This window comes from Prionailurus viverrinus, chromosome B1 (genome assembly GCF_022837055.1).
Source record: "Prionailurus viverrinus isolate Anna chromosome B1, UM_Priviv_1.0, whole genome shotgun sequence".
Lineage (NCBI taxonomy): Eukaryota > Metazoa > Chordata > Mammalia > Carnivora > Felidae > Prionailurus > Prionailurus viverrinus.
In genome coordinates, this window is record NC_062564.1 from 77,937,172 (window position 1) to 77,962,261 (window position 25,090).

Here is a 25,090-nt window from a genome sequence, read left to right on the forward strand (position 1 = left end):
ATCCTGGGTCAGAATATCCATTATACGTAGCTAACAGAGGTAACCAAGTGGAATCAAAACCTTTTAAATAGTGTAATATTATTGCTTTCTAGTAGCCACTTTTATTCTATGATTAAGAAGTTGTATGTTTTAAGTTTTATTGCTGCTATTCATTTAATTGTACATACATTTAGAGAGAAAGTTGCAAATATAAAATATAGCAAATACAGACAGTTTTGCATTTTTAGTGTGGCGTTGCCAAGGTAGAGTTTAAGTTGGGAACACAAAGCAGACCGATGCTAGCATTCTGTGGTAAGGAGCTTTTCTTGCACCCGTTGTCCATTTTGTGGAACTTGGTCTTATCTCCGAATACCCAGTTTCAGGATTACCCTGGATTCTTGTTGGAATATTTGCAACTAGAATAGCCCTTTGGACTCTTTGTAGTGCTGGCAACAAGTCAGTATTATTTTCTCTGACATCATCTGTTTCTCTGTTAAGGGCTATATGGAAAAGTTACTCTCCTACATTCTAGCAATTAATTATAATCTTTCAGATAGGCCTAAACTCCTCTTCCGAGGAGGGGAAAAAAAGCTCTTAAACAGTATTCAGAGCATACCCAAACATGTCACTACTTGAGTTTCCATCTGTACTTGCTTACTTCTCTTTTTGCTTTCTTCTCATGCTTACCAGGCTCTCGGAATCTATTTGTAATGTAACAAACCAGACATTTAAGCTTGAGGAGACATCTTGTGCAGTTAGAAAGACAAGGAGAGGAAGAGGACACATCTTTACTTAGTGCTTGATTTCTGCCAAGTGCTTATTCTAGACACTTCTCGTGTGAAAAGCTTCCTTTTTTGTTTGTGTCTTAACATGTTTATTATTTATTTGTTTGTTTATTCAGTTTTGTGGCTGACAACTAGACAGGTTATGTTAATAAAAATATACATGTGGTATGTGGGTGGTCATATGCCAGAATACTGGGGGTGCGTGTAAAAGTAAGGGAGTCATCAGTAAAAGCATATAGGCAGAAATAGGACGTCATCAGGTGTGGTAGCGCTTTACAAGAATTGATAGTAAAACGCCTGTCATTATTTGTCGATGTCGATCCATATATTGTTCAGTGTATGATCTGTCTTAACACATTTATATTTATGGCAGATATAAGCCATTCTATATTTAAATAGATTGACTTCAGCACATTAAACTGAAACATGTGTCAAGATATATACATAGAAATTCGCTCAATATTTACGCTGGATTAGATCAGGTGACTGGATTGAGGATTTGGGGTTTGTTATGTTAGAGCATATGGGCAAGTTGTAGGCTAGAAAATATGTATGGTGTTTTCAATTTCCTCCTAATTATAGAATCTTATCTATATCAATAAAAGTTTATATTTAACTTTGTGAGAAGTGTATGTGGTGAGCAAAATAATTGTATGCTCCCATGCATCTGTAAATCATAAATTAGATTTTGATAAAAAGTAAATTGATTCTTGATAAAGTTCTGAATGTTAATGGGACAAACATTCCCATATGACTCTAACCATTTTCTATTCTTGCGGTATCTTTTTCAGTGATATAGGCTGACTTTTTTTTTTTTTGGCACCCACATATAGCAAATAACTGTGAAACATTTCAAACCTCAAAGTGACACTAAAACTGTGAAGTATGAAATGGAAGTGCCAGCGTGTGTGAGACACATTGCATAGCACTGCTCAGTAATTCAGTGTGTGCATGCAAGAGAAATGACAACACCATTGCAAGATGCAGCATGATTTATGCTTCAGAAATTAATAAATAAAGCAATCTCCATTTGCAAACACTCCCTAATGCCTAAAGCTACCACCTTCTATGTTTAGCAGTCCTGCCCTAGTAATTACACCCTTCTCACCCCAGGAATATCTGCTGTGAGGGATAAGATTATAAATGAATACCCTCCTTGCCATGTCAAGGTTACTAAATGGTTATGATTAAGGGCTGTGGTATTTTAGGTTTCTCCATGAATGCTTGTACTTTGTTTGTATTTTTAGGTTTCTCCACGAATGCTTTGTATTTTTGTGAATTTAATTAGCTTTACATTGATTTGTCTTTATATCTGTCACCTACTCCTGATGGCTGCTACCTTCCCAGGTTTCTGCAGACAGTATTCTAGGTAGGGTCAAATAAGATCTTTGAGTTCTCAAGATCGAATTCAGGGCCTGTGCTAGAGTGTGATGTATTTACTTGCTTCTGAGACTCAGTTTGTGTGTTTTTATGCCTCACTTTTAGGAAGCATGTTCAGAGGGATTTGGGGTTATTAGCAAGTCTCCTGTATTCTTTAGATTAGACACAATGGGAAAGAAAGATGAGGTCCTTGGGTCCCTCTGGTGATGGTCTTAGTAATACAAGAGTCCTGCTAGGTAAAGCAAGTGCTGAGGAATTTATGTTTTGTCTTTATGAAAAGCAAAAGAGACAATACACACATCAATGATAAGCAGCAACAGTTCCCTATTCTGAGCGCCTATACAGGCAGTGCTTTATATGCAGATAGTTGACAACTTACTGAACACATTAGAGTCTAATTTATAACACTCAGAAGTATCATTCCCTAATTTTAAGAATGATGAAACTGAAGCTTAGAGAGGCTAAGTGTCTTACCCAAGGCCAGCGGTGGACCAGCCAGCTCAGTCTGCTAATCCATATGCCCACACTGCTCACTTTAAGTATCTCATACTCTCTGGTATGATGCATTTCCTGAGGGAATGAGTGTTTGTAGCAAGTTGTTTTCAAAAACTCTTGAGAGATATTGCAATGGAATGGTTTAGAACTAGAGAGTTTAGTAGGTGCCCAGCTATAAGCTAAAAGAGAATAGTGCTAAGGTTTTTGGAGTCATAACCCAAAGATGGACTTCCTTGCATGGTGAGGAGGGAGCATGGGGAACAGGTATGAAGGGTGGTGACCTGACAGAGCTAGGTAGAACACTCACACATCTGGAAGTCAGTTCCTTAACTTCCCTCACTGTGGCTCATCTGTGAGGGAAAGGAGTACATCAACCCTGCTTATGTTAAGTTTTATATCTTTAGCTAGCAATCTGGCTATCTATGTCCGTCCATCCATCCATCCATCCATCCATCCATCCATCCATCCATCCATCCACATCTACCTATCTTGATAAGAAACATGAGATTTCTGTATCAGAGATAGACTTAATTACTCAGAAGAACATCTTACCTCAGTTTCCCTGTGCCTCATATACAGTGGAGTTAGTACCACAAAGAGGAACTCTGCAATTATGAATTTTAGAGTTTATTTGGGGGCATTTGGCACAATTGCCCTTTCTTCCCTGCAGAGAGAGACAGCAGAGAAGGGAGAGGGGAGAGGAGGGAGGCAGAGAGAGAGAGAGAGAGAGAGAGAAAGGGAGAGAGAGGGAGAAAGAGAGCGGGAGTGAATGCAAGAAAGCTCACAAGTGCTTTATAAATGATAGAAGGAGGTGAAGTGAAGGTCCCTCTGTTTATTAGTCTTTGGAATGTAAATAAATGTCTCCAGGGAAGGTGCCTCTAAATCTCTTTTGAGTCTCTACCTTTAACTTACTTGGCTTGTTTGCCATTCAGGCATCCTTTAACCCAGGTGCCAGAATTTGTTGCCCAGAAAGCCCTGACAGTGCACAAAAGTAAAAATATTCATAGAGAATTATCTCCTGCCACCTGTTTTAATTTTGTGTAAGGGAAAGATCAAGATTGGCTGACTGGGGATATGCACAAGTATTTTTCCATCAAGTGGACCAGAGCCCGGTAAGGCCGAGCGAAGGTTCAGATTTGTAAGAGTCATGTAACTGTACCCACATCTTTGGTTCTTATTGTTGTTTGTTTTTTTAGTTTTATTTTTTGTAGGAGCAGGTGGCCTAAGAAGATCAATATAAATACATTTCTTCCGGGCAATTTTGTTAAGCCTTTAGCTAGGATATTTACTGGGTAGAGATTCAGCTATTTCAGTAGGGGATATCTGGCATTATTTTGCTTTGGGGGAAGAGTGTATGCTATCTAATTTGCTAAAGGCTTAATGAGTACTGCTGTATTTTATGACTAGATAAGAGAGAAATGAATGCTTGATAGAAAAGTTTTAGGCATAGGAATATTTACTTAGCATAGTACGACTTTGTGTTTTGTTTTCAATACGTTGTGCTATTACTAAAAGTTTACATACTTTATACAGTATTTTGTTAGCACATTATAGCACATATAGCTTTCACTTTATAACATGTTACATGTCTGCTTCATATTCTGTATGGACTATAATCAAGAACATGTTACTGTAACCATCACCAGCACGAATTGTATTGAGCATTGGCTATGTACCAGATGTTGTTGTGCTAAGTCCTTTGTATGCATTACTCATCCAATCCTCATGGTAACCTATTATCATCATACACATTTTACAAGTGAGGAAGATGAACTCAGAGATATGATGAAACTTCCTGAGGGTCACACTGGTGATAAAGTTCAAATTTATATCCCCTGAAGTCTCTCTGTCCTCTTAATCATTTTTCTGTGTGATCCCTAATAAATAATGCAGTATACCCCCTAGAGGATGAGATTCAGATTCCTAAAATGGGATATCAGTTAACATAGTAATTTGTACCTGGTAGATATTGAATTGATTATACTTGAGTAAATTGTCTTAAACTTTATAGGAGATTGGAGTTGTATAATCTTTGTCTTCTTTTTCATTACTATTACATTATATTTTTAGATTTCTGAAAATAGTTATATATTTGTTATTTTAGTACATTTTGCATTATTGTTTTACACACTGAGGTCTCATAGTATAGTTAAATTGTACTGACAAAATATGTATTAATTTCCAGTATTCTTCTTCTGACATCACAGAGAACTTTATATTCTCTTTTATTTAATTCAATCTGCTCTTGGTTCCTGGCAGGGTTTTGTTTATTCATTCAGCATTTATTGAGTACCTAATACATGCTAGGCTAGGCACTTGAGGGTTTTGTTCAACAAATGAATGAATGATTATCTTTACTGTGTGATTAATAGAATACAAACTTTTGGAAAGTGGTGATGATGTTTTCCCCTTTTCTTATAACCTCCATGGTCTCTGGCACATGGCTGAAGGAGGTAGTCAATTACCATTTGTTAGTTGAATGATATCATATTGTGGACAAAAATACCTACATGAGAATGGAGTACAAAAATATATAGTAAAATCTGAAGTATTCAGACAACTTGTCTAGCATATCCCCTTTCTGACTAAAATTCATTATATCTGTACCTGGTAAATGCATTAATAAATTATTTCATTTATACAATTAACATTTACTGTGCTTCTGATTTATAATGCTATGCATGAGTTAGAAAGGGAATTAAAAAATCTTGATTCATAAATAGCTAATAACATGCTAGAAAAAATTCATTCATTCATTCATTCTTTATTAAACATCTATTATATGCCAGCCACTCTTCTTGACACTGATGATATAGTTGTGAAATGGAGCTTACATTCTGCTGGGATAGGATTGACAAAAAGCATATGAATAGAGAAGATAATCACAAAACACAAAGATCACAATGAAGGAAATAGAGTGATGTAATAGACTGTGGGGATATATTTAGATGCAAATGTCTTGAAGGCATCTCCGAGGAACTCATATTTGATGTGAGATGTCACGGAGAGGAGGACCAGTGGTGTGCTGGTAAACTAGCACTCTGGAAAAAGAAAAAAAAAAAGCCTGATATAACATGTCTTGACTTTCATGGTGTAAATATCCCACTGTGGCTAATTTCAGGCTACCAATGGTTTAACATCTGGATTGCAAAAATTTCTAAAAATTTAACAACCGGCCATTGAAAGCTGTATAAACCAGCTGCAACACATCACTGGCAGCAATATGAAGAGAAATCCAGGCAGTGGAAAAGCCTTGAGAGGGGACAGGAATTGACTCATTGAAGGTTCTGAAAGGAAGGAAACCATTGTGGATGTAGAGAAATGGCAGAGAAAATAAGGATAGTGATATGAAATCGTGTGAGAGAGATGACCAGGAATCAGATGATGTATGGCCCTGTAAGTAATGGCAAGAAGCTGATTTTTGTTTTAAGAGTGCTGGAAAGCGATTGAATGGTTTTAAGGTAAATGTTATGATCAGAATTCCATCTTAACCAGATATGTTGATCTCTGTGTGTAAAATGAAGTAATAGAGGCTAGAGGGAAATAGACTAACCAGAAAGCTATTTTTCACTCCTAATGTTGTTCAACACATATTCACTCTCTTCCTCTGCCACCTTGGATTGGAGTACGCTTCCCTGACCCGCTGATTGTGAGATTGGCCCTGTGCTTGCTTTGGTCAATAGAAGATAAGAAGACATGATGCAAGCAATAGCTTTAAATGTATTGGTGGTTTAACTTGCTTCTTATACTCCACAATCTGCCATGAAAAACCGTGCCCCAGGTAGCTGAACTCTCCAGCCTGGCCCATCTAAGCCAGCTGACTCAGAGCTGCTCTGGCCAAGCTGAAGAGTTGTGAGCAACAAAAATCTAAACTTGTAATCCACTGATTTTTGGTTTGGTTTTCTATGCAGTATTATACTGGCAATTGTTGTAGTATTAGTGAAATTGGAGAGAAATGGCCAAATTAGAGATATATCTTAGTGATAGTTAATGAGTTTCTGATTTGAATGGGTGGCTGTGTGATAATATCATTTACAGACATGAGAAATACAAGAAAGAACAGTTTGGGAGAGAAAATCAAGAGTTCTGTTAAATATATTTTAGATACTTACTAACATGCAAGTTCACATGTAAGACAGTTCTATACACGAGTGAAATTTTGAGGACAGATGTGGTATAGACAATAAAGTTTTAGAGTCATTGGTATATGGACATAATTTGTCCAAGGACCTGGATGAAGTTTCCTAAGGAACAAGTGAAATTAATACAAAAGGGCTTGTGATAGAGGCTCAGCCCTTTAGAGGGTTGATAAAAGAGGATGAGTCAGCAAAAGATATTGAAGATGAGCAGCCTGGTTTTCCTAGGAGCAAAACCAGAAGAAAGTGTCATGTATTCCCTTCACAGGAGGGTTACTATTAACCATTGTGTACTGCTGAAAGCCCAGGAAAAAGCAGACTGAGATTTGTCCAGTGGGAGTGATAGCATGGAAGTCATTGTGCCCTTGATATGGTGTCTGAGCAACCTTTACTGGGAGTGGATTGGAAGTGGGGATGAGGAAGTGCAAACTATGTGTAGACAGCCAGTTTAATCATTTTCCTATAAAGCAAAGAGAAGGTTTTGTTCTGTTTTGTTTTGAAGTGATAGCTGTGATGATGACTGCGTTATGAGGTAATCAGAGTTAAAACCTTTTATTTAAACTTGGTCAGTTTGTTTACCCACCACACTTACTGTTTATTTCAAATCTTTGCCACTCTCCTGAAGATCCTTATCAAACTTCTACACCCCTCTCCCAGTAAATGATCTCACTTCCTACTTCATGAAGAAAATACAGTTCTTTTTTTTTATCTTTTTTTTTAATGAAATTTATTGACAAATTGGTTTCCATACAACACCCAGTGCTCATCCCAAAAGGTGCCCTCCTCAATACCCATCACCCACCCTCTCCTCCCTCCCACCCCCCATCAACCCTCAGTTTGTTCTCAGTAGAAAATACAGTTCTTGATAGTGAACTCTTTAGAAACTTATTCATAGCTACCTAAAACCTTATCTACCTTCTTGAAAAGAAAATATATCTATTTTCTCTAGAATATGGGTAAATTCTATCCCATCCCTTCCCTTCTTGCCAGGAACCTACCTTGTCTATTACATATTATTTCTTTTTTTTATGTCTCCACCTTTTCCTTTCTTACAATATTATAAGCATCCTAAAATCTCCTCATCTTAAAAATATATCGACACCAAAACATTCTTTCTCAAACTTATGTCCCCATGATGGTCATTTCATCTCTCTCCTCCTCTTCAAACCACACTTTTTAAAAAGAGAGTCTACATTTATTATTTCCAATGAGTTTATTCCTTCATAGCAGTGAAATCTTGCTTCTGCTTCTATCTTTGCCTTTAACTCTCCATGAATAGGCTCCTAATTATAAAAGCGAAAGGATATATTTCATTCCTTGTCTTAAATGTATGAGATAATGGAAATAGATTTTTTTAGCACTGCAATTGGAAGTACTCAATTATTTGTGTAATTAAGTATTTAGTTATTGAATTCCCTAGGATATAACCTTCATAATCCCCACATTATGTCTTGCATCCCCAGTGCCTAGCAGACTGCCTGTCACATTAGAGGCATTTGGTAAATATTTGTTGAATTAATGATTGAATAAGTGGATGTTGGATAAAAACACAATCCCTGTCCTCAAGAGACCATGAAAGAGTTCACAATCTAGGGAGGAATTGGCATTCTATATAACACACATGTGCTAGAAATTCCAACAGTAGAAAATCATATGACATCCACCCAGCCCACACACTAGAATGTGAAATGTCAGTAAATTGCAATCTGTCATTCTTGACTAATGAATCTGTCTTTAAATTTGCAACATTAAGTTTTAAATTTTATTCTAATTCATATGAGATTGAATATAATTTAAACAGTGGGTCCTAAAAAGAGAGAAAGGTGAGAAAAGCATTTTATATGAGAACAAACTGAGAGCCAATGGGGGGTGGGAGGGAAGGGAGGGTGGGTGATGGGTATTGAAGAAGGCATCTTTTGGGATGAGCACTGGGTGTTGTATGGAAACCAATTTAACAATAAATTTCATATATTTAAAATAAAATAAAATAAAATGAAAAGCATTTTATAATTACTCAGTATACAAAACCTAAAATCTCATTTTTTGAATGAAAAGGATCTGGATTTAACCTGTGTGAAGCACTTTCTTAGTATCATTAAATCTCTGCATTGAAGATACATTAACATTCTTCTAGCCCAACTATTTTCATGATAAAAAGTTCCTTAATTAATGTTTTCTGGAAAGTCCCTGTCCAGTCTCTGCCAGGAAATACCTGTGATGGGGAACACATTACCTTTTACAGTATCCAATACCTGAATTATTAAAACTCTAAGTTCCAGAAAACTAGGTTCCTACTAAATTCCACTGGTCTAGCTTAACTAAGATTGGTTGCTTTTAGCCACCTGAATTAGAATTTTGGAACAGCCAAAGTATCAGCCAGAAATTATTTATTAATTACAAGAGGAAAATGTACATTCATAATAGAAATATTTGACAGTTGCCACCCAAATCAAATGCCCAAATTTAGCAACACCTTTTGATGAGATTTAATAGGATGTGTAGGAAGGACACCATATACTTCTGTACTCTTCCAGTCAAAAATGCTTAATCTAGTCATGAAGAAACAATGGGAAGAATTCAGATTGCCTTCAAGATGAAAAAAGAATAGGAGGAATGTTTTAGGTCAGTACTGTCCCGTTGAAAAGCATTGCAAACCACAGATGCAATTTAAAATTTTTTGGTGGCCACATGGAAAAAGATAAAGAAAAACAGGTGATATTAATTTCAATGACATATTTTTATTTAGTTCAATATAGGAAGATATTACTTAAGTATTTAATTAATATAACATTTTAATTTGAAATATTACATTTTTGTAGTAAATTTTAGAAATTCAGACTGTATTTATACATATAGTATATCTTAATTCAGAATCGCCACATTTTAAGACTCAGTAGTTATATGCTGGTGGCTACCATATTCACAGGGAATTTCTAGGTTTAAATAGATCTAAGAGATATATATGATCCTTGTTTAGATCCTGGATTGAAGTAAATAATCATCTATAAAGGGTATTTGGGGGACAGTTAGGGGAATTTTTATAGGCAATTTATTGGATAATATTATTTTATCAATGTTAAATCCTTAGGTGGGGATTATGAATGTGTAAGAAATGTACTTGTTCTTGGGAGCTATGTAATGAAATATTTAAAGGAGAAATGTCATACTGTTTTCAGCTTACTTTCAAATGGTGCAGCAAAAGATAAATTACATGTGTATACATATCAGTAAAGTTATAAAATTTGATTTAAACAACTACATTAGGAAGGTTAACTCATTGTGGTGCCTGGGTGGCTCAGTCTGTTAAGCATGCGACTCTTGGTTTTGGCTCAGGTCATGACCTCAAGGTTTGTGAGTTTGAGCCCCCTGTTGGGCTCTGCGCTGAGAGCATGGAGCCTGCTTGGGATTCTCTCCCCCTCTCTCCTGGCCCCTCCCCTGCTCACACATTCTCTCTCTCAAATAAATAAATAAACTTAAAAAAAAGTCAACTTATTAGATCAATATAGAACAACAATGAGAGGATATATATTTTTCAGACAAATATGGAACATTATGAAAAATTGACTACACACTGTTTTATGGAGTAGGAATCAATAAACTTCAAAGAATTTGGAATTACACTTCATGTTCTCTGATTACAGTGAAATTAAATTTTAAAACAATGACAATGAGGTGCACCTGGGTGGCTTAGTTGGTTAAGTGTCTGACTTAGGCTCAAGGTCATGATCTCGATGTTTGGTGTCAGCACAGAGCCTGCTTCCGATCCTCTGTCGCCCTCTCTCTCTGCCCCTCCCCTGCTTGTGCACACGTGCACACACACACTCTCTCAAAAATTAATAAACATTAAAAATAAGTAAAAACCCATGATAATGAATTAAAAAGTTAAAAAAATGACAATGATAATTTAAAATCCCTAACTTAAAAATCAAGGATTACTCATGGAAAGTAAGGAGGATGGATTGGAGGGTATTTTGGTTGGAGGCAGGAATCCAAGGAAGGAAGGTATTAGTTTTCAAAGGAGAGAAGACAAAGGTCCGTTTTGAGGCCCTATGTTTGGGAAAGGATGGAAGGGATTTAATGACTGATTGTAGGAGGAAACTGAGGAAGAATGAGTATAAGTAACTTCCAAGTAGATGGATGGATGGTAGTGTCATTAATTGTGAGAGAGAAATGTTAATTGGGATGTCTTGGGACATGTATATAGAGATAGTTTGTTATTCAAATTTGGCACTTGAGAGCAGGCTGGACAAGATATATAGATTTTGTGAGGCATCTACATTTAGTTGATTAATTTAGCTATGGGCATTGGCTAGATCATTCAAGTAAAGGGTTAGAAGGCAGCCAAAGAAAGAGCTGTGGGGCATGCACAACAGCTGGAGGTGGCAAGGCAACATGAGTCCATGAAGAGACACGTGAAGTACTCAGAAGTGAAGGAAATCAAATGGATGATTGATTCCAGGTGAGTGAATGGTCCATCCCAGCTGAACTCTGAAGAAAGCATGGTACACAGTGTTAAGGACTAGAGTCCTTTGGCAGTTCCAATGCCTTATTTTCCGTATGTTTGATTTCATTACAAAAGCCCTAAAAATTTATTGCTTTACCTGCATTTTCTTCTCCGAGTCTCCCTGTTTGTCTCTTATTTACCAATTATTCTAACCAGAGGTGATTTATATTACATTCTAGAACTGAATTTGAGTTTGATGTAATTGGTTTAGAGACTAGATTTTACATAAAGGGAATAGTTATGAACTCTGAGATGATATAATTTGCCCAAAGGCATACAATAAGTCTGGTTCCCCATCCAAAGGTTTATTAAGCTAATTAGAAGTAATGTTGGATTTTTTATATGCTTTAATTGCCTTTCTAGAAATCCCTCTTTTTAAAGGGATATAACTATACTTATTTTTTTAAATTTTGGATGCAGTCCTAACATGATTTAGTTAAATGCTACTGTAGAGGCTTTTAGTTTAGCATTTAAATGGATTATGCCTGAAGTTTTTTTAACAGATTTTATTAAAAAAGGGCGTATAGGGGTGCCTGGCTGGCTCAGAAGAGCATGCAACTCTTGATCTCAGGGTTGTGGGTTCAAGCCCCATGTTGGGTGTAGAGATTACTAAAAAAATGAATTTAACCCCCCCCCCAAATGGGCATATCTTTTGCTTTATTAATTATTATAGTAACCCAATCTTACTTTCTTTAGCATCACTATAAAATTCACTCCTTAGATCTCTGGATCACACGTTCTCGTGATCTTTCCTCCCTATCCTTTTGCTCCTTTGCTTTTCTGCAATAATTTTTGCTGTTAGTCATGCTGTCCCTTGAAAGTGCCAATCACGTTTTATTAATTGTTGTGTCTTATATCTTCCCTCTTTAGGAGTTAGCATAGCAATTTTCACTCAGTAGATATTCCTGAAATAAAATAAGTATGCATATTGAGTATCATATTGATTAACAATGCAGGCTCCAAGGACTGCCTACCTGGGTTTGAATATTGACTCTACCTACTGTTAGCTATATAACCTTGGGGAAGTTAATCTCTTTCGCTGACTCCTTTTCCTCATCTGTAAAATGAGGATAATAATAGAACCTAATTTGTGTTGTGCTTGTGAGAGTAAAATATGATAACCCATGTATAGGAATTAGCACATTTAGCATATGGCAAATATTTTTAAATGTTTCTATTTTTAAGACTCAAACTTATAAATTCCTTCCCTACTTCTTCCTCATATTTCTCCATCTATAAGTGTCTTTATATAAAGTATGTCTTTTGAGCTCTATTGTTACCCTCCAAAGTAAGCAAGACAGAAATGGTCCTCTTTCCCTCATTAGGCAGCTGAGGGGAGCCCCCTGAGCTGCAGGGGCTATAGTGATGAAGGAACTTACAGTCAGAGGGATAGAAGTTGGAGCTCTGTCTCTGTACTTCTTAACTTCCCCAATCTTGGGTAAGCTGTTCTCCTTCCATGTAAAAGAGAGTAATCATTGCACTTCACCAAAAAACAAACAAACAAAAGCGCCAAAAACTGGTTCTGAGGCTTAAGTGTGAGACAATTTATGGGGAAGGCTAACCAACATCCCTGGTATATAAATAGTCAATAAATTTTAACATTCTGTTTTCTGTTTCTCCAAAATTTTTATATTTGTGTTATATATTTTAAATCTAAATTAACATAAGATAGTCAACTGTGCTCTTCTGTTAGTATTGACACACCAACTAGTTTGTAAATTTTTTAAAACAGAGGGTTTCACTTCATAAGTTTCCTGTATCTTTAGTGTATCTTTCTTATACTTGAGCAGGTAGCTAGAACGTGCTTAATAGATATTGAATTAATATTTTGTGATAATGTTTCAAACTATATTAGTCCTATTATCTATATAAAATAGAAAGGAATAGGTATTTAAAAATATTTATGTAAATTTCTCTTTAGACTTTAAAACCTCAATTTTTTTTTTTTTAAAGCAGAACTTTGCCTTTTGTGGACGTCAGTCTTGCTTTATCAAATTGATGAGTATTCCTACTTACATTAACTAATGATTGCTAAATTATTTTAAAATAGCAAGCTCTCCATAAAAGCTAAGCCTTATGACGATAATGGTGATAATAATGCTGATATGTATAAACGGGGCTTTGGTATTCATTCGTATGTACTGTGCTGTTGCAGACATTTCTTGGGGAGCTATCTCCTTTCTGATATATGCACTTCATTTACTCTATACCTTCAGTACTAAATTTTGGTAATTGCAAAACATCTGAGGAGCGTGGGGTGAAAAAAAAAACACTCAAATGTGTTTTTAGAGTATCTTTGTGTTAGTAATTTGTTTGAAAAATATTGTACCTCTTGTTATTAAAAAATCTGCAATTTGCAATTTAATTCAAAATATGCACTTAGAACTTGAAAACGAAGAGAATACAATTAAAGGGTTTTTTTTTCTTTTTTTTAAATTCCAGAACAAGTTAAACTGGGTAAAATAGTGACTAATATTGAATCAGTGAGTAAAAAAATGGAGAAAGAAAAGCATCAGCACCATGTTAAGTCCAGGTAATGTGTAATTAGCTAACCTATAGAAAATGTATAGTTTTATTCTACTATGCGAATACTTCCTGACCAATTGTAGTTTCTCAAGTCTATTAACACGTCGTGCGGGATCCTAATTTGTCCTTCTGCTTGAGTCCCTTAAAGCATATCAATTATCAAAATTTTAGTTTTCAATTCAATTAACTTTTGAACTGGAGGATGTCTGAGTAGTTAAGCAAACCATCTGGGTTTTACAGTGCATAAGCTCAAATCCAATTTGTGGCTTTCTTGAGAAAAATGCCATATTTTATGATAATATTACATAAGTTTGGAATTTTAATAACTCCTCTGCAGCAATTATGGAGCAGAGTTAAGTTATAATTTTTCTTTTTTAATTTAATAATTTAAAGTTAGTCTTTTTCTAACGGAAGGTGAGACTGATCCTGTAGAGCATAGTTTCAGGGAAGGCATTTGCTTCTGCTTTCCAAAGGTGTGTGGAGATGAGTCAGTTACTTTTCCGAATTATTCCATTAAATAGCACAGTCATCTTCAAGGTAACTTTACAATTGTGTACATAACTGTTGGCCCTAGGGCTACAGAACCTCTAAAGGTTCTTCAGCACATTTTGTAGGAACGTTTATACTTGTAGAGTATCAATGTTGCTCTGTTAAATGTGTTTTTCAGTCATTTGTTTTACATTATTTCATTATGTAACATCGTCAGAAATTTGGGATAATTAGCACAGTAATAAATAATAAAAATTTGAGAAAATGTTTCCCTGGCTATAAAGAATATCATGGACCTTCCAACATTTATCCAACAATCTGTGCTTAACACTAGGAGATTGATGCTCAGAAGTCAACACTATGTTGGCATAAGTGTAATGTGATATTCAAATTTGGAAGAGTGGAATTTATGTAAAGCTCTAATACTGAGGGTTTGGTTTTATCCATGGTAGGGGAAGATGTTAATTGCAAAGGAAAAGAAATGATTATATTGGGAATTTACCAGTTTAAAAAAAATTTGCTTTTGGCCTTAATTTACACCAAGACCCAGGTTGATCTAGCAGAGTGGTAACTGCTAAAAGAGTAGTTAATAGACCAATTTAACCAAATAGTTTAGAATTTCAAGTACGCTTTTAATAACTAGAAAATTAACTGAACTAATTTGAAAATCTACCATTTTCTGTGTATTTCAATGGGACTGAAGATTCAAGAAAGAATAATAATGATTTAGGGAAAAGTGGAGCACTCATTAATAATAAATCTGATCAGGTAGAGTATCTTTCAGTATGTCTTTCTCAAGAGAGTTGAGTCTTTCTCAAAGAATTGTTTCTTCTGCAACTGGTGGAAGATAAAGGTCTCTTGACACCCTAACATCCCATTTTTAATGAAAACATGTCCTACCTAATGAGGAAGATCAACACCCTCTGAAATTAAGAGCAAGTCCATGTACTCCCAGTAACAGCCTGGGGCACATAAAGCCTGAACTTCAATCCACTAGGGTTGCTTTGTCTTTATTTATAGCTAGCTTATGGCAGTAACTTGTTTCCTACCTTGCAGTTAGCTTCATTTCATTAATGTTAGAAGTGTGATGGGAATACAGAAGGAAAGACAAATAAGTGTTCTGGGACATGGTGACTCAGGGTATTAGAAAACCTGTGCTTAACTAGACAAATAAGATGCCATTAGAGTGAAATTTTTACTGAAATCTAGTTCATCACATAATAAAGATAAGGAAACTTAGCCATGAGGATATAAGCAACAGAAAGGACAATAGAATCAGTTGGAAATCAGGTAGGGGGTTGTTAACAATGCAGGGACAGGTTCCAGCACTAATTAGCATGAATTGCCCAACTCTTTGTGAGACTTCTGGAAGATTTCTGTTCAATACGAATAGACCCTTGTGAGGGAAGCTGTATATAAACTACTTACAATTCCCCTGAAGATGCCTTGGAAAATACTTATTTCTAAGGGAGACACATAATATTTTTAGGTAGACCATAAAAATATTGGCTCCACAAAAGAAATTTCCTTGGACAATACATGAAGAAATATAATCTTATAAATATATGATTTCCTTTTGCCAGATTTCTCTACATTTGATTTGCAGAGCAAAACCAAAATTGAATACCTCTGAATTTTCTAATTTAAGGAAGTGAAGTTCTTCAATATACCTTTGAATTCTAACTTCAAAGATTACCATACATTAACATGCTCTTTTTATGACAATAGTGATAAATGTGAGTGCATTCTAAATGTTAATTTTCCACCAAGGAAATTAATTTTCTCTGCACTTATTTATTAGAGCTATTTTTGTTGTTGTTGTTTATAATATTTGGTGCATTTGGAGGTATGACAACTGTATTTCTGTAAACGGATTCTGTAACTTAGGCAAGTGAGCCCAGACTTCTTCCCCTAGTTTTGTGACCATTCGGGAGTTTCTTGTGTGTTATATGACAGTTTGTATTTAGGCTATTCTGATCAATTGAATAATAAAATGAGAAGATTATAAAGTAATGATAGAATCCCTCACTGCATTTCACATCCAAGTTGAAACGACCCTGCCATTTCACCTTAATGTTTGTAAAATATTTTGCTTAAGTGGATGAACTGTGGTCTGCTTCTGTTAGGATCTTTCATTAATAGGGAATCATTGAACAATGCAATTAATAGTCCTAATTTGGAGATTTAAATATATAACCATGGGCCAGATAGAAGAGATCAAAGAAAATTGTGATTGATTAGTGTATTGTGGCCCTATTCTTGATGACATACAAATAAATTCTAGAATTTTAAATGGGGTTTTGCAAAGCTGACTGTATACTCAAGCCTTTCATATTTTCCCTTGACTGTATGATTTGGTCATACTAGTGATACCTCAGTTGTTTGGCCACTGCATGTGACCACATGAGTGACAGATAGACTAATGGATCCTATCAAGTCAGTCATTTATTTACTATTTATTAAGTATCAACTGTATGCCAAATGTAAAACTCTGCCACAGAGTCTTCCCTCAGAGACCCTAGTTTTTTGATGGGCAAAATGTTTTCAAATCCTAAGAATTTCTTAAAATTTTTTTTAATGTTTATTTATTTTTGAGAGTGAGAGAGACAGAGCACGAACAGGGGAGGGGCAGAGAGAGAGAGAGAGGGAGACATAGAATCAGAAGCAGGCTCCAGGCTCTGAGCTGTCAGCACAGAGCTCAACGTGGGGCTCAAACTCACAAACTGCAAGATCATGACCTGAGCTGAAGTTGGACATTCAACCGACTGAGCCACCCAGGCGCCCCTAAAATCCTAAAAATTTCTATAATATTTATATAACATCTGAACTTGCAATTCAGTTTCTAGACATTTATAATAAGAAAAGAATTGGATAGGTTCACAAATATGAATGTTCAAAGATTTTCATCCTTGTTTATAAATACCAAAAAAGTGGAAGCAACCCAAATATCCAGCAAAAGAAATTGGTAAATAAACCATCAGTATGTTAAATCCATATAATGGAATGCTTTGTAAAGGGTCAAAATGACAGTGTACATCTTTGTACATTTACAAATAAAGAAATTCATGATATTAAGTAAAAAAAATGAGCTAAAGGGTTCATGTACATATATGTGCAAATAAACAGAGAAGGTATGAAATATAGTACATATGTTAATTATGACAAATACAGTTAGTATAAAATAGTTATACTATTTTATACTAATTTATACTAATAATAAATAAATATATATATAAATATAAATATATATATATATAATGGAATATTACTTGGTGATCAAAAAGAATGAAATCTTGCCACTTGCAACAACGTGGATGGAGCTAGAGTGTATTATGCTAAACATAAGAAGTCAGAGAAAGACAAATATATAATTTCAATCATATGTGGAATTTAAGAAACACAACAGATGAACATAAGGGAAGGGAAGGAAAAATGAGATAAAACAGAGAGGGAAGCAAACCATATGAAACTCTTAAATACAGAGAACAAACTGAGGTTGCTGGAGGGGAGGTTAGTGTGGGGGGATGGGCTAAATGAGTGATAGGCATTAAGGAGGGCACTTGTAAGGATGAGCACTGGGTGTCATATGTAAGTTATGATTCAATGGATTCTACTCCTAAACCAGTAGTACACTGTATGTTAACTAATTTGAATTTAAATAAATAAATAAAAAATAAATAAAATGGGTGTAATAATAAAAACCCAGTATCTTGTTGTGAGCATTAAATGCAGCAAGACAGACAGAACTTAGAATAGTGCCTGGCCCTTAAGAAGCATTTAAGGTTTTACAAATATGACTAAAATAATAGGGTGGTGAATTAGGGCTAATTTTTATTTTCTTCCTTTTGCTTATGTACATTTGCTAAAATTTCTACATGATACCCAGTTTTTGATTCAGCTGACTTGGTTAAATCTCGCTAAGTCATGATAGGAAACATGTTACTTAAAATCTCTTGTGAAAGAGAGAATAAATAGATATGATGTTTGTTCACTTTTCTGAGTTTTGTTTTCATTCAGAAAGCAAATGTTCCTGTTTGTTATCCATGCTCAGAGCCAGCAAAAATTGGTATTATTTTTGTCTTAATTCAATAAATATTATATATTTATATGTAATAACATAATTACATATAAATATATATTTTCAATAATATTTATAGAGGGCCTACTGCATGCTTCTAACTCTGCAGAATGCTGAGAGTCCAACATGCATAGTCTCTACTGATAGGAGACAAGTGGTTTTTTTCTCTGTGATTAGCATCTAATATTATAACATTGTTCTTGAGCGTTTGTATTACAAAATAGGGATTAGAAATCACTCAAGGCTTTATCTTTACATTCTGGAAACAGATTGTTGGTCTCACCATATGCTGTCCCCATCAACTTTGGCTTGCCCTTACAACCCATGACCACCTCTTCCATGGGACTTCCGAAAGAACATGGTGAGTCTCATTTGTAAGTGTTAATAATAACGCAGTGACTTTCATTATTTCACATTCATTTAAAATGTAGTGTCAAACAGCTAGTATTTCCTTTAAATACTGTGTCAAAATTTAAAGAGATTTCAGAAACAAATACTAATAATTCATTTTCAGCTCTTTTATTTGAACTTGAGAGATTGGATTTTTTTAATGTTTCTGTATTTTTGAGAGAGAGAGAGAGAGAGAGAGAGAGAGAGAGAGAGAGAGAGAAAGAGAGAAAGAAAGAGAATGAGTAGGGGAAGAGCAGAGAGAGAGAGGCACAGAATCCAAAACAGGCTTCAGGCTCTGAGCTGTCAGCACAGAGTCTGACGCGGGGCTTGAACTCAGGAATGGCGAGATCACGACCTAGGCTGAAGTCGGATGCTGAACTGACTGAGCCACTCAGGCACCCCAGATTGGATGTTTTTAATGTGTGTGAATATTGAAGGTTTTAGGAAATTATAAGCATAAATTTCTTATACTTTTATAAATTCCTCTATCCTTGGGGCGCCTGGGTGGCGCAGTCGGTTAAGCGTCCGACTTCAGCCAGGTCACGATCTCGCAGTCCGGGAGTTCGAGCCCCGCGTCAGGCTCTGGGCTGATGGCTCAGAGCCTGGAGCCTGTTTCCGATTCTGTGTCTCCCTCTCTCTCTGCCCCTCCCCTGTTCATGCTCTGTCTCTCTCTGTCCCAAAAATAAATAAACGTTGAAAAAAAAATTTTTTTTAAATAAAAAAAAAATAAATTCCTCTATCCTTGAGTTATTGTTGTTTTAAAAGAATACACAATTCTTCAAAAGAAAATATAGATGATTCTTTAAAGTCCCTTAAGGGTGATTGAAAAGCTAACTCTCTGGAACTTGGTGACTTGCTTAAAGACAGACCTAGGGGGCTATTGATCCAAAGAAACTGTTTTGTAGTTTTCCTCTTTTTAAACTTGTTACTCATGTTCTTGAGCTTCAGGCTGTCATTAAGAGAAAACTCTTCTTGTAGAGTGGGACTTTGATTGATTTTGAAAATTTGCAGAAAAAGCTTCTCCTTGCATTCTTAAGACATTCTTGCATAAAATTTCCTTTATCCAACTACAATTTTGCCAGCATTTCTCTACTTTGATTATTATAAGGAATTCAAGCATCAAATGGAGGCTCAAGCACCACATTTTCATTAATCCAACCAATATTCACCAATACTTTTAATATTTGTGAATATAATGTCAGAATCTTGAACACATGCTGTTTAAAGTCGAACACACATCTGTTTAAAATTTTTGAATGTTGAATTGATCCATAGCTTAAATTCTTTTAAGGCTTGATCAGGTAGTTTGAGGTCCCAGGTAGTGTAAACAATGTGTGGATCTCAACTGAGTCTAGAATATGTATATGAAGAAGTAAATGCTGTCAAAAATTCTTCATAAAGCATAGGATCTAATAGGTGAAATAGTATAATCTTGAAATCTGATAACTATGAAGGCTGAGGTTTTGCAGCCCTTAACTACCTTATAAGTGAAAGTTCTATGATATTTAGAGTTTATTCAGAATCATACTAAGCATTGATAAAAATCTGTTTTCAAATACCATCAAACTCAGATAAATCATATGTTTTTTCCCTTTTTAGAGCCACCTCTTCTTAGTTCATTGAAGGGTTCAGTAATTCTCATGGCTTTACTCTGAATGTAGAAATTTAAGTCTTTTTCCATCTACATGAAACTTACGCCATAGGAGTTTGACCACTGTTTTTTTTTTTTTAGTGCTAAAGAAAAGACAAAATCTTTCTAAAATGTTTATTGAGAGAATCTCAATTACTAGCTACAGATTATTATGAAATTTTGAGTCAAAGGCCTACAGAATGGGCAGTCACCTACAGGATGTGCTTTGAGGTTTTCTAAAGGTTCTGTCCATGCAAAAATGTTCTGCTGACACATTTGGAATATTTACTAATAGATCCATAATAACTTCATGGGAGATGAAGGCTCCTTGTCTTATCACAGTGACTGGCACATATTAGGCATTAATAAACATTTGTTGAATGAATGAATGAATGAATGAAGACAAATTAAAAGAAGCCACCCAAATGGAATATTTTTCTATATGTATCTGTGTATCTCTTTCAGCATTATAGGCTAAAAGAAAAAGATGAATTTGGGGAAATAAAATACAAAAACAACAATGAATATATACCTGCAAAAAAAGGGCACTGGACACTTTTCTTTTATGGTTCTGGTTTACACTGATTATGTGTAGACTGCAGAGATAGCATAAAAATAAGTAAAATGTTATGCATTTCATTTATATGCTTTAAAAGCAAATTGTTGGGCAGATTATTAGTTTTATGATATAAGTCTCTCAATACTCATATAACTTCATGGGGAGTTGGAAGGTTAAACATGCTGAAAGTATAAAAATTTTCAATAAAATATTATTTCCAAATGCTACAGTGTAGTTCTTCTTTTTTCCTTAAAATGAAATGTATTTTTAATAAAATAAGAGTGGAAATTTCACCAGTGCTTTGTTTTATATGAATTTTTGTTTTATTTTGCTTTGTTTTCAGCCAAACAACTCTTTTATAATAGCAATTTTATTATTATTATTATTATTATTATTATTTATTTATTTTTTTTGGTAAGGTCAGAAATATCTGAAAGTTTGTGGCCAGGACTTACTTAACTATCAGAGAAGTGTGAAAAATGTTGATTTTTTTTTTAGGTGTGACCTAGGTGTGATCCTGGCTTTGTGTCTTGGGTGAAAAATAATCAATACTTTATGAATACTTTTTAAAATTCATGTTAATTTTTTAGTTCATTTTACAGCTTTAGTCTACAAATTTGTCCAACAAAGCTTTTTCTGGACATCAGTATTAACACTGTTTAGTAAGTTACAGCTTCACTGAATGTCTGAAACATTTGCTGAGGTCTCTTTAATAAAAGGGTGTAGCTTAAATTGTGGAGAATGCAGATCTTGCGGTTTTCTCAGAGGTATATGATAATTTACTGGGCTCTTAAATTAAAATTGCCCAATTCTTTTTTAGAATAAATAAATAATTTTTTTTTTTAATTTAAATTCAAGTTGGTTAACGTCCAGCACAGTGTTGGCTTCAGGAGTAGAACCCAGTGATTCATCTCTTACATATGACACCCAGTGCTCCTCCGTAAAAGTGCCCTCCTTAATACCCCTTACCGATTTAACCCATCTCTGCCCCCGCCCCGCCCACCACCTCTGCTCCAGCAACCCTCAGTTTGTTCTCTGTATTTAAGAGTCTCTTATGGCTTGCCTCCCTCTCCGTTTTTATCTTATTTTTTCCTTCCTTTAAATTATTCTTATTAAAGGAAAAAGGAAAGGAAATTAGAACATGGGAGTTAAGACAAAGTCAAGATTTCTATTCATTTGACTTACATATATTATTATGTATGACACATAATAATTATATGTTATATATATAGAAATATATATACTTTATACTACTTGAAGCCTTGCCTTTTAAAGTGGTACAATAGTCCCCCTTTATCTATGGGGAATACATTCCAAGACCCTCAGTGGGTGCCTGAAACTTGAGATAGTACCGAACCCTATATATATTATGTGTGTTCCTATACACACGTACCTATGGTAAAGTTTAATTTATAAATTAGGCCCAGTAAGAGATCAGCAATAACTAATAATAAAATAGAACAGTTATAAGAATATACTGTAATAAAAGTTACATGGATGTGGTCTGTCTCTCAAAATATTTTATTGTACTACACCCACCTTCTTCCCATGATGATGTGAAATGACAAAATGTCTATTGATGAGATGAAGTGAGGTGAATGACATAGACATTATGACAGCATTAGGCTTCTATTTACCTTCTGACAGTGTTTCAGAAGGAGGATCATCTGCTTCTGGATCTTGGTTGACTGTGGGTAACTGAAACCATAGAAAGTGAAACTGCAGGTAAGGGGGCTACGGGATAGCACAGTAGTGAAGGCACTGAAGTTGTTCTAGTCATTCTAATGAGATTAGAATTCTGGCTCTGCCAGTTTCTAGTTGGAAACCTCATCCAAGTGACTTAATCACTCTATGAGTCAGTTTCCTCATTGATTACATGGGGAATAATAGCAATACCAACCTCAAAATTTTTAGATTATGTTTATAACATGTATACCATACATCCTGGTGCTTAATAAAATTGAGCTGTGACTATTAATTTCAGTTCCCTAGACATAAATAGTAAAGCATATATCCTAAAGGATTTATTACTAGAAGCACAAGACCTACCTCTTAACCACACACTCAACCCTATCACAGCATGGAACTCAGGAAGTGAGTTTTATTGTTAATGTATAAACACAATCACTGTGACCTTTCCTGAATTCAACTATTTTTGTCGTTATCATTGCTAGCATCCTGCTCTAGACCTTGAATCTGCCTGTTTGCTTGCTATTTCAATGAATTTGGTAGGTCACACTGAAATTGATATTCTTAAAGCACCCCTTTCACCAGTCATTTCAGAGCTTTACCTCCATCTTTATGATTCTAAGGGAATAGGCCCATGGTAGGAGGTACCCCAGTTCTCTGGGCTTTAGTTTCGTCATCTGTAATCTTCAAGGAAAGAATGAAACTATCTTCAATGAAAAGAACAAAAGGTTAGAATATTTCCCTTACCTGTAGGGTTGCTTCTCAGATATTAAAATCTCTGTATATAATCATTGATTGGAGAGAAGTGGACCAACCCCAGCCTTTGCTCTTAGCAAGATTTCTTACCTTACCCTACTTGGTAAGTTCACACCCTGGGGACCCTTGGGATGAATCTCATTAAGTATGACCTTTAACTGTCGACATCAGTGTCCACAAGACACCTAGGACTTCCAGGTTGCCTCTTATCACCAAAGTCCCACTCCCTTTCTCTCTAATTCTGTATGCCTTCTTTTGTGACCTTATCCCTTATCCTTTTTGCTCCTAGAAACTGTTTATTGTCCTCCCTGAAATCATAGCCAGTAACCAGCAAAAGCCCTAAATCTTTCTCTTCTGCTAAGTGTTCCCTTCAGCTCTTGGTCTCACTAAAATCCGTGCTCTGTCCCTAGCCCTGAGGACATTTCTTTCTCTGCTGTTGTCTCAAGTGGTGATGGTTCTCTCTCCCACACCTCGCCTGTCTGGGATTGGAGATGGAGTAGTGACCTTATTCCTTATGCTGTTTCCAGACCATTGTCGCTTCCTATTCTCTAACATGAATCCATCTTTGAATCCCATGTCATCAAATGATATCCTCCATTATCTCTTCTTCTTACAGTAATCTATTGATTTGCATCCATTTTCTCATATCTTAAAGAATTTAGACCCTGGGCCCTTGTGGATGTGGGTGTCTAAATAAATAAGCTCTCTGACTCATTGGCTTCTGCATTCCTTGAGCCCTTTTCCTTAAATGATTTTGCTTTCCATCATACTACATATATTCTCTAATAGTTATACCTTTGAAATATTTCCAAAACCTGACATTGAAGAGCACTACTATTCACCAGATCACCTTCTAAACTCTAACAATATTTTTAAATCCCACTAAGAGTCTTGGGACCCTAGTGAAAATAGAGGCCTGGCATTAAATTTTTGAATTTCTTCTCTAGCTACACTCATTCCCTTGATAATTTTATCCAAGCTGTGGCTTTAAATATCATTTATGTGCTGATGACTCCAAACATATCTCCAGCCTGGTTATTCTCTTGAACTCCATCTCACATTCAACTGCGTAATCAGCATGTCTACCTGAATTTTTAACAGGCATTTCAAACCTAACATGTCCAACTCAGGAACTCCGTAGGTGTTGTTCTCTTTGTCTAGAAAGCTCCTTTCCTTAGATATCATAGGCGTCACCTTTTGGCCACTTCTGGGCATTGTCCAAATGCCTCCTTACCAGTAAGGCCATTCCTGGCCAGTTTATTATAGCAGCAACCATACTTGCCAGCCCTGTTAGGTCAGTTGCTTTACTCTGACCTCTAGCATTTGAGATCTCAGGACATGTTGCTTCTTTCATTTATCTGACTTTGTCTGCCTCCTCCTGAAAGAATATATAATCCATGAAGACGGATAGTATTGACTGATTTATTCACTACTAAATCCCTTGGATCCAGAATCATTCTTGGCACATAGGAAGTACTCACTATGAGTGAAGATACCATTTTATTTTCTAAGAGTGGTACCAATTTGCATATTTATTTTTTTCTATTTAATGAAGAAATTTATCTAATTTATTAGAATAAATAGTTCCACCCATGGAGCTTAAATATGCTGTTTTCATTTTGAATAAAAAATAAAGCTGAAAATAATACAGCTCTATATGTGTGTGTGCGTGTGTTTGCGTGTATGTGTGTGTG

The 25,090-nt window shown here is 35.4% G+C and overlaps 1 protein-coding gene across 1 annotated transcript in view; it reads left to right on the top strand.

Annotated features, from left to right (window-relative positions):
* Window positions 1-25,090, top strand: part of IQCM (IQ motif containing M) — a 616,349-nt gene that overhangs the window by 96,434 nt on the left and 494,825 nt on the right. The window contains 2 exon segments of the mRNA XM_047856690.1: window positions 13,722-13,812; window positions 18,642-18,733. Of these exon segments, the coding sequence (XP_047712646.1) occupies window positions 13,722-13,812; window positions 18,642-18,733 (183 nt within the window).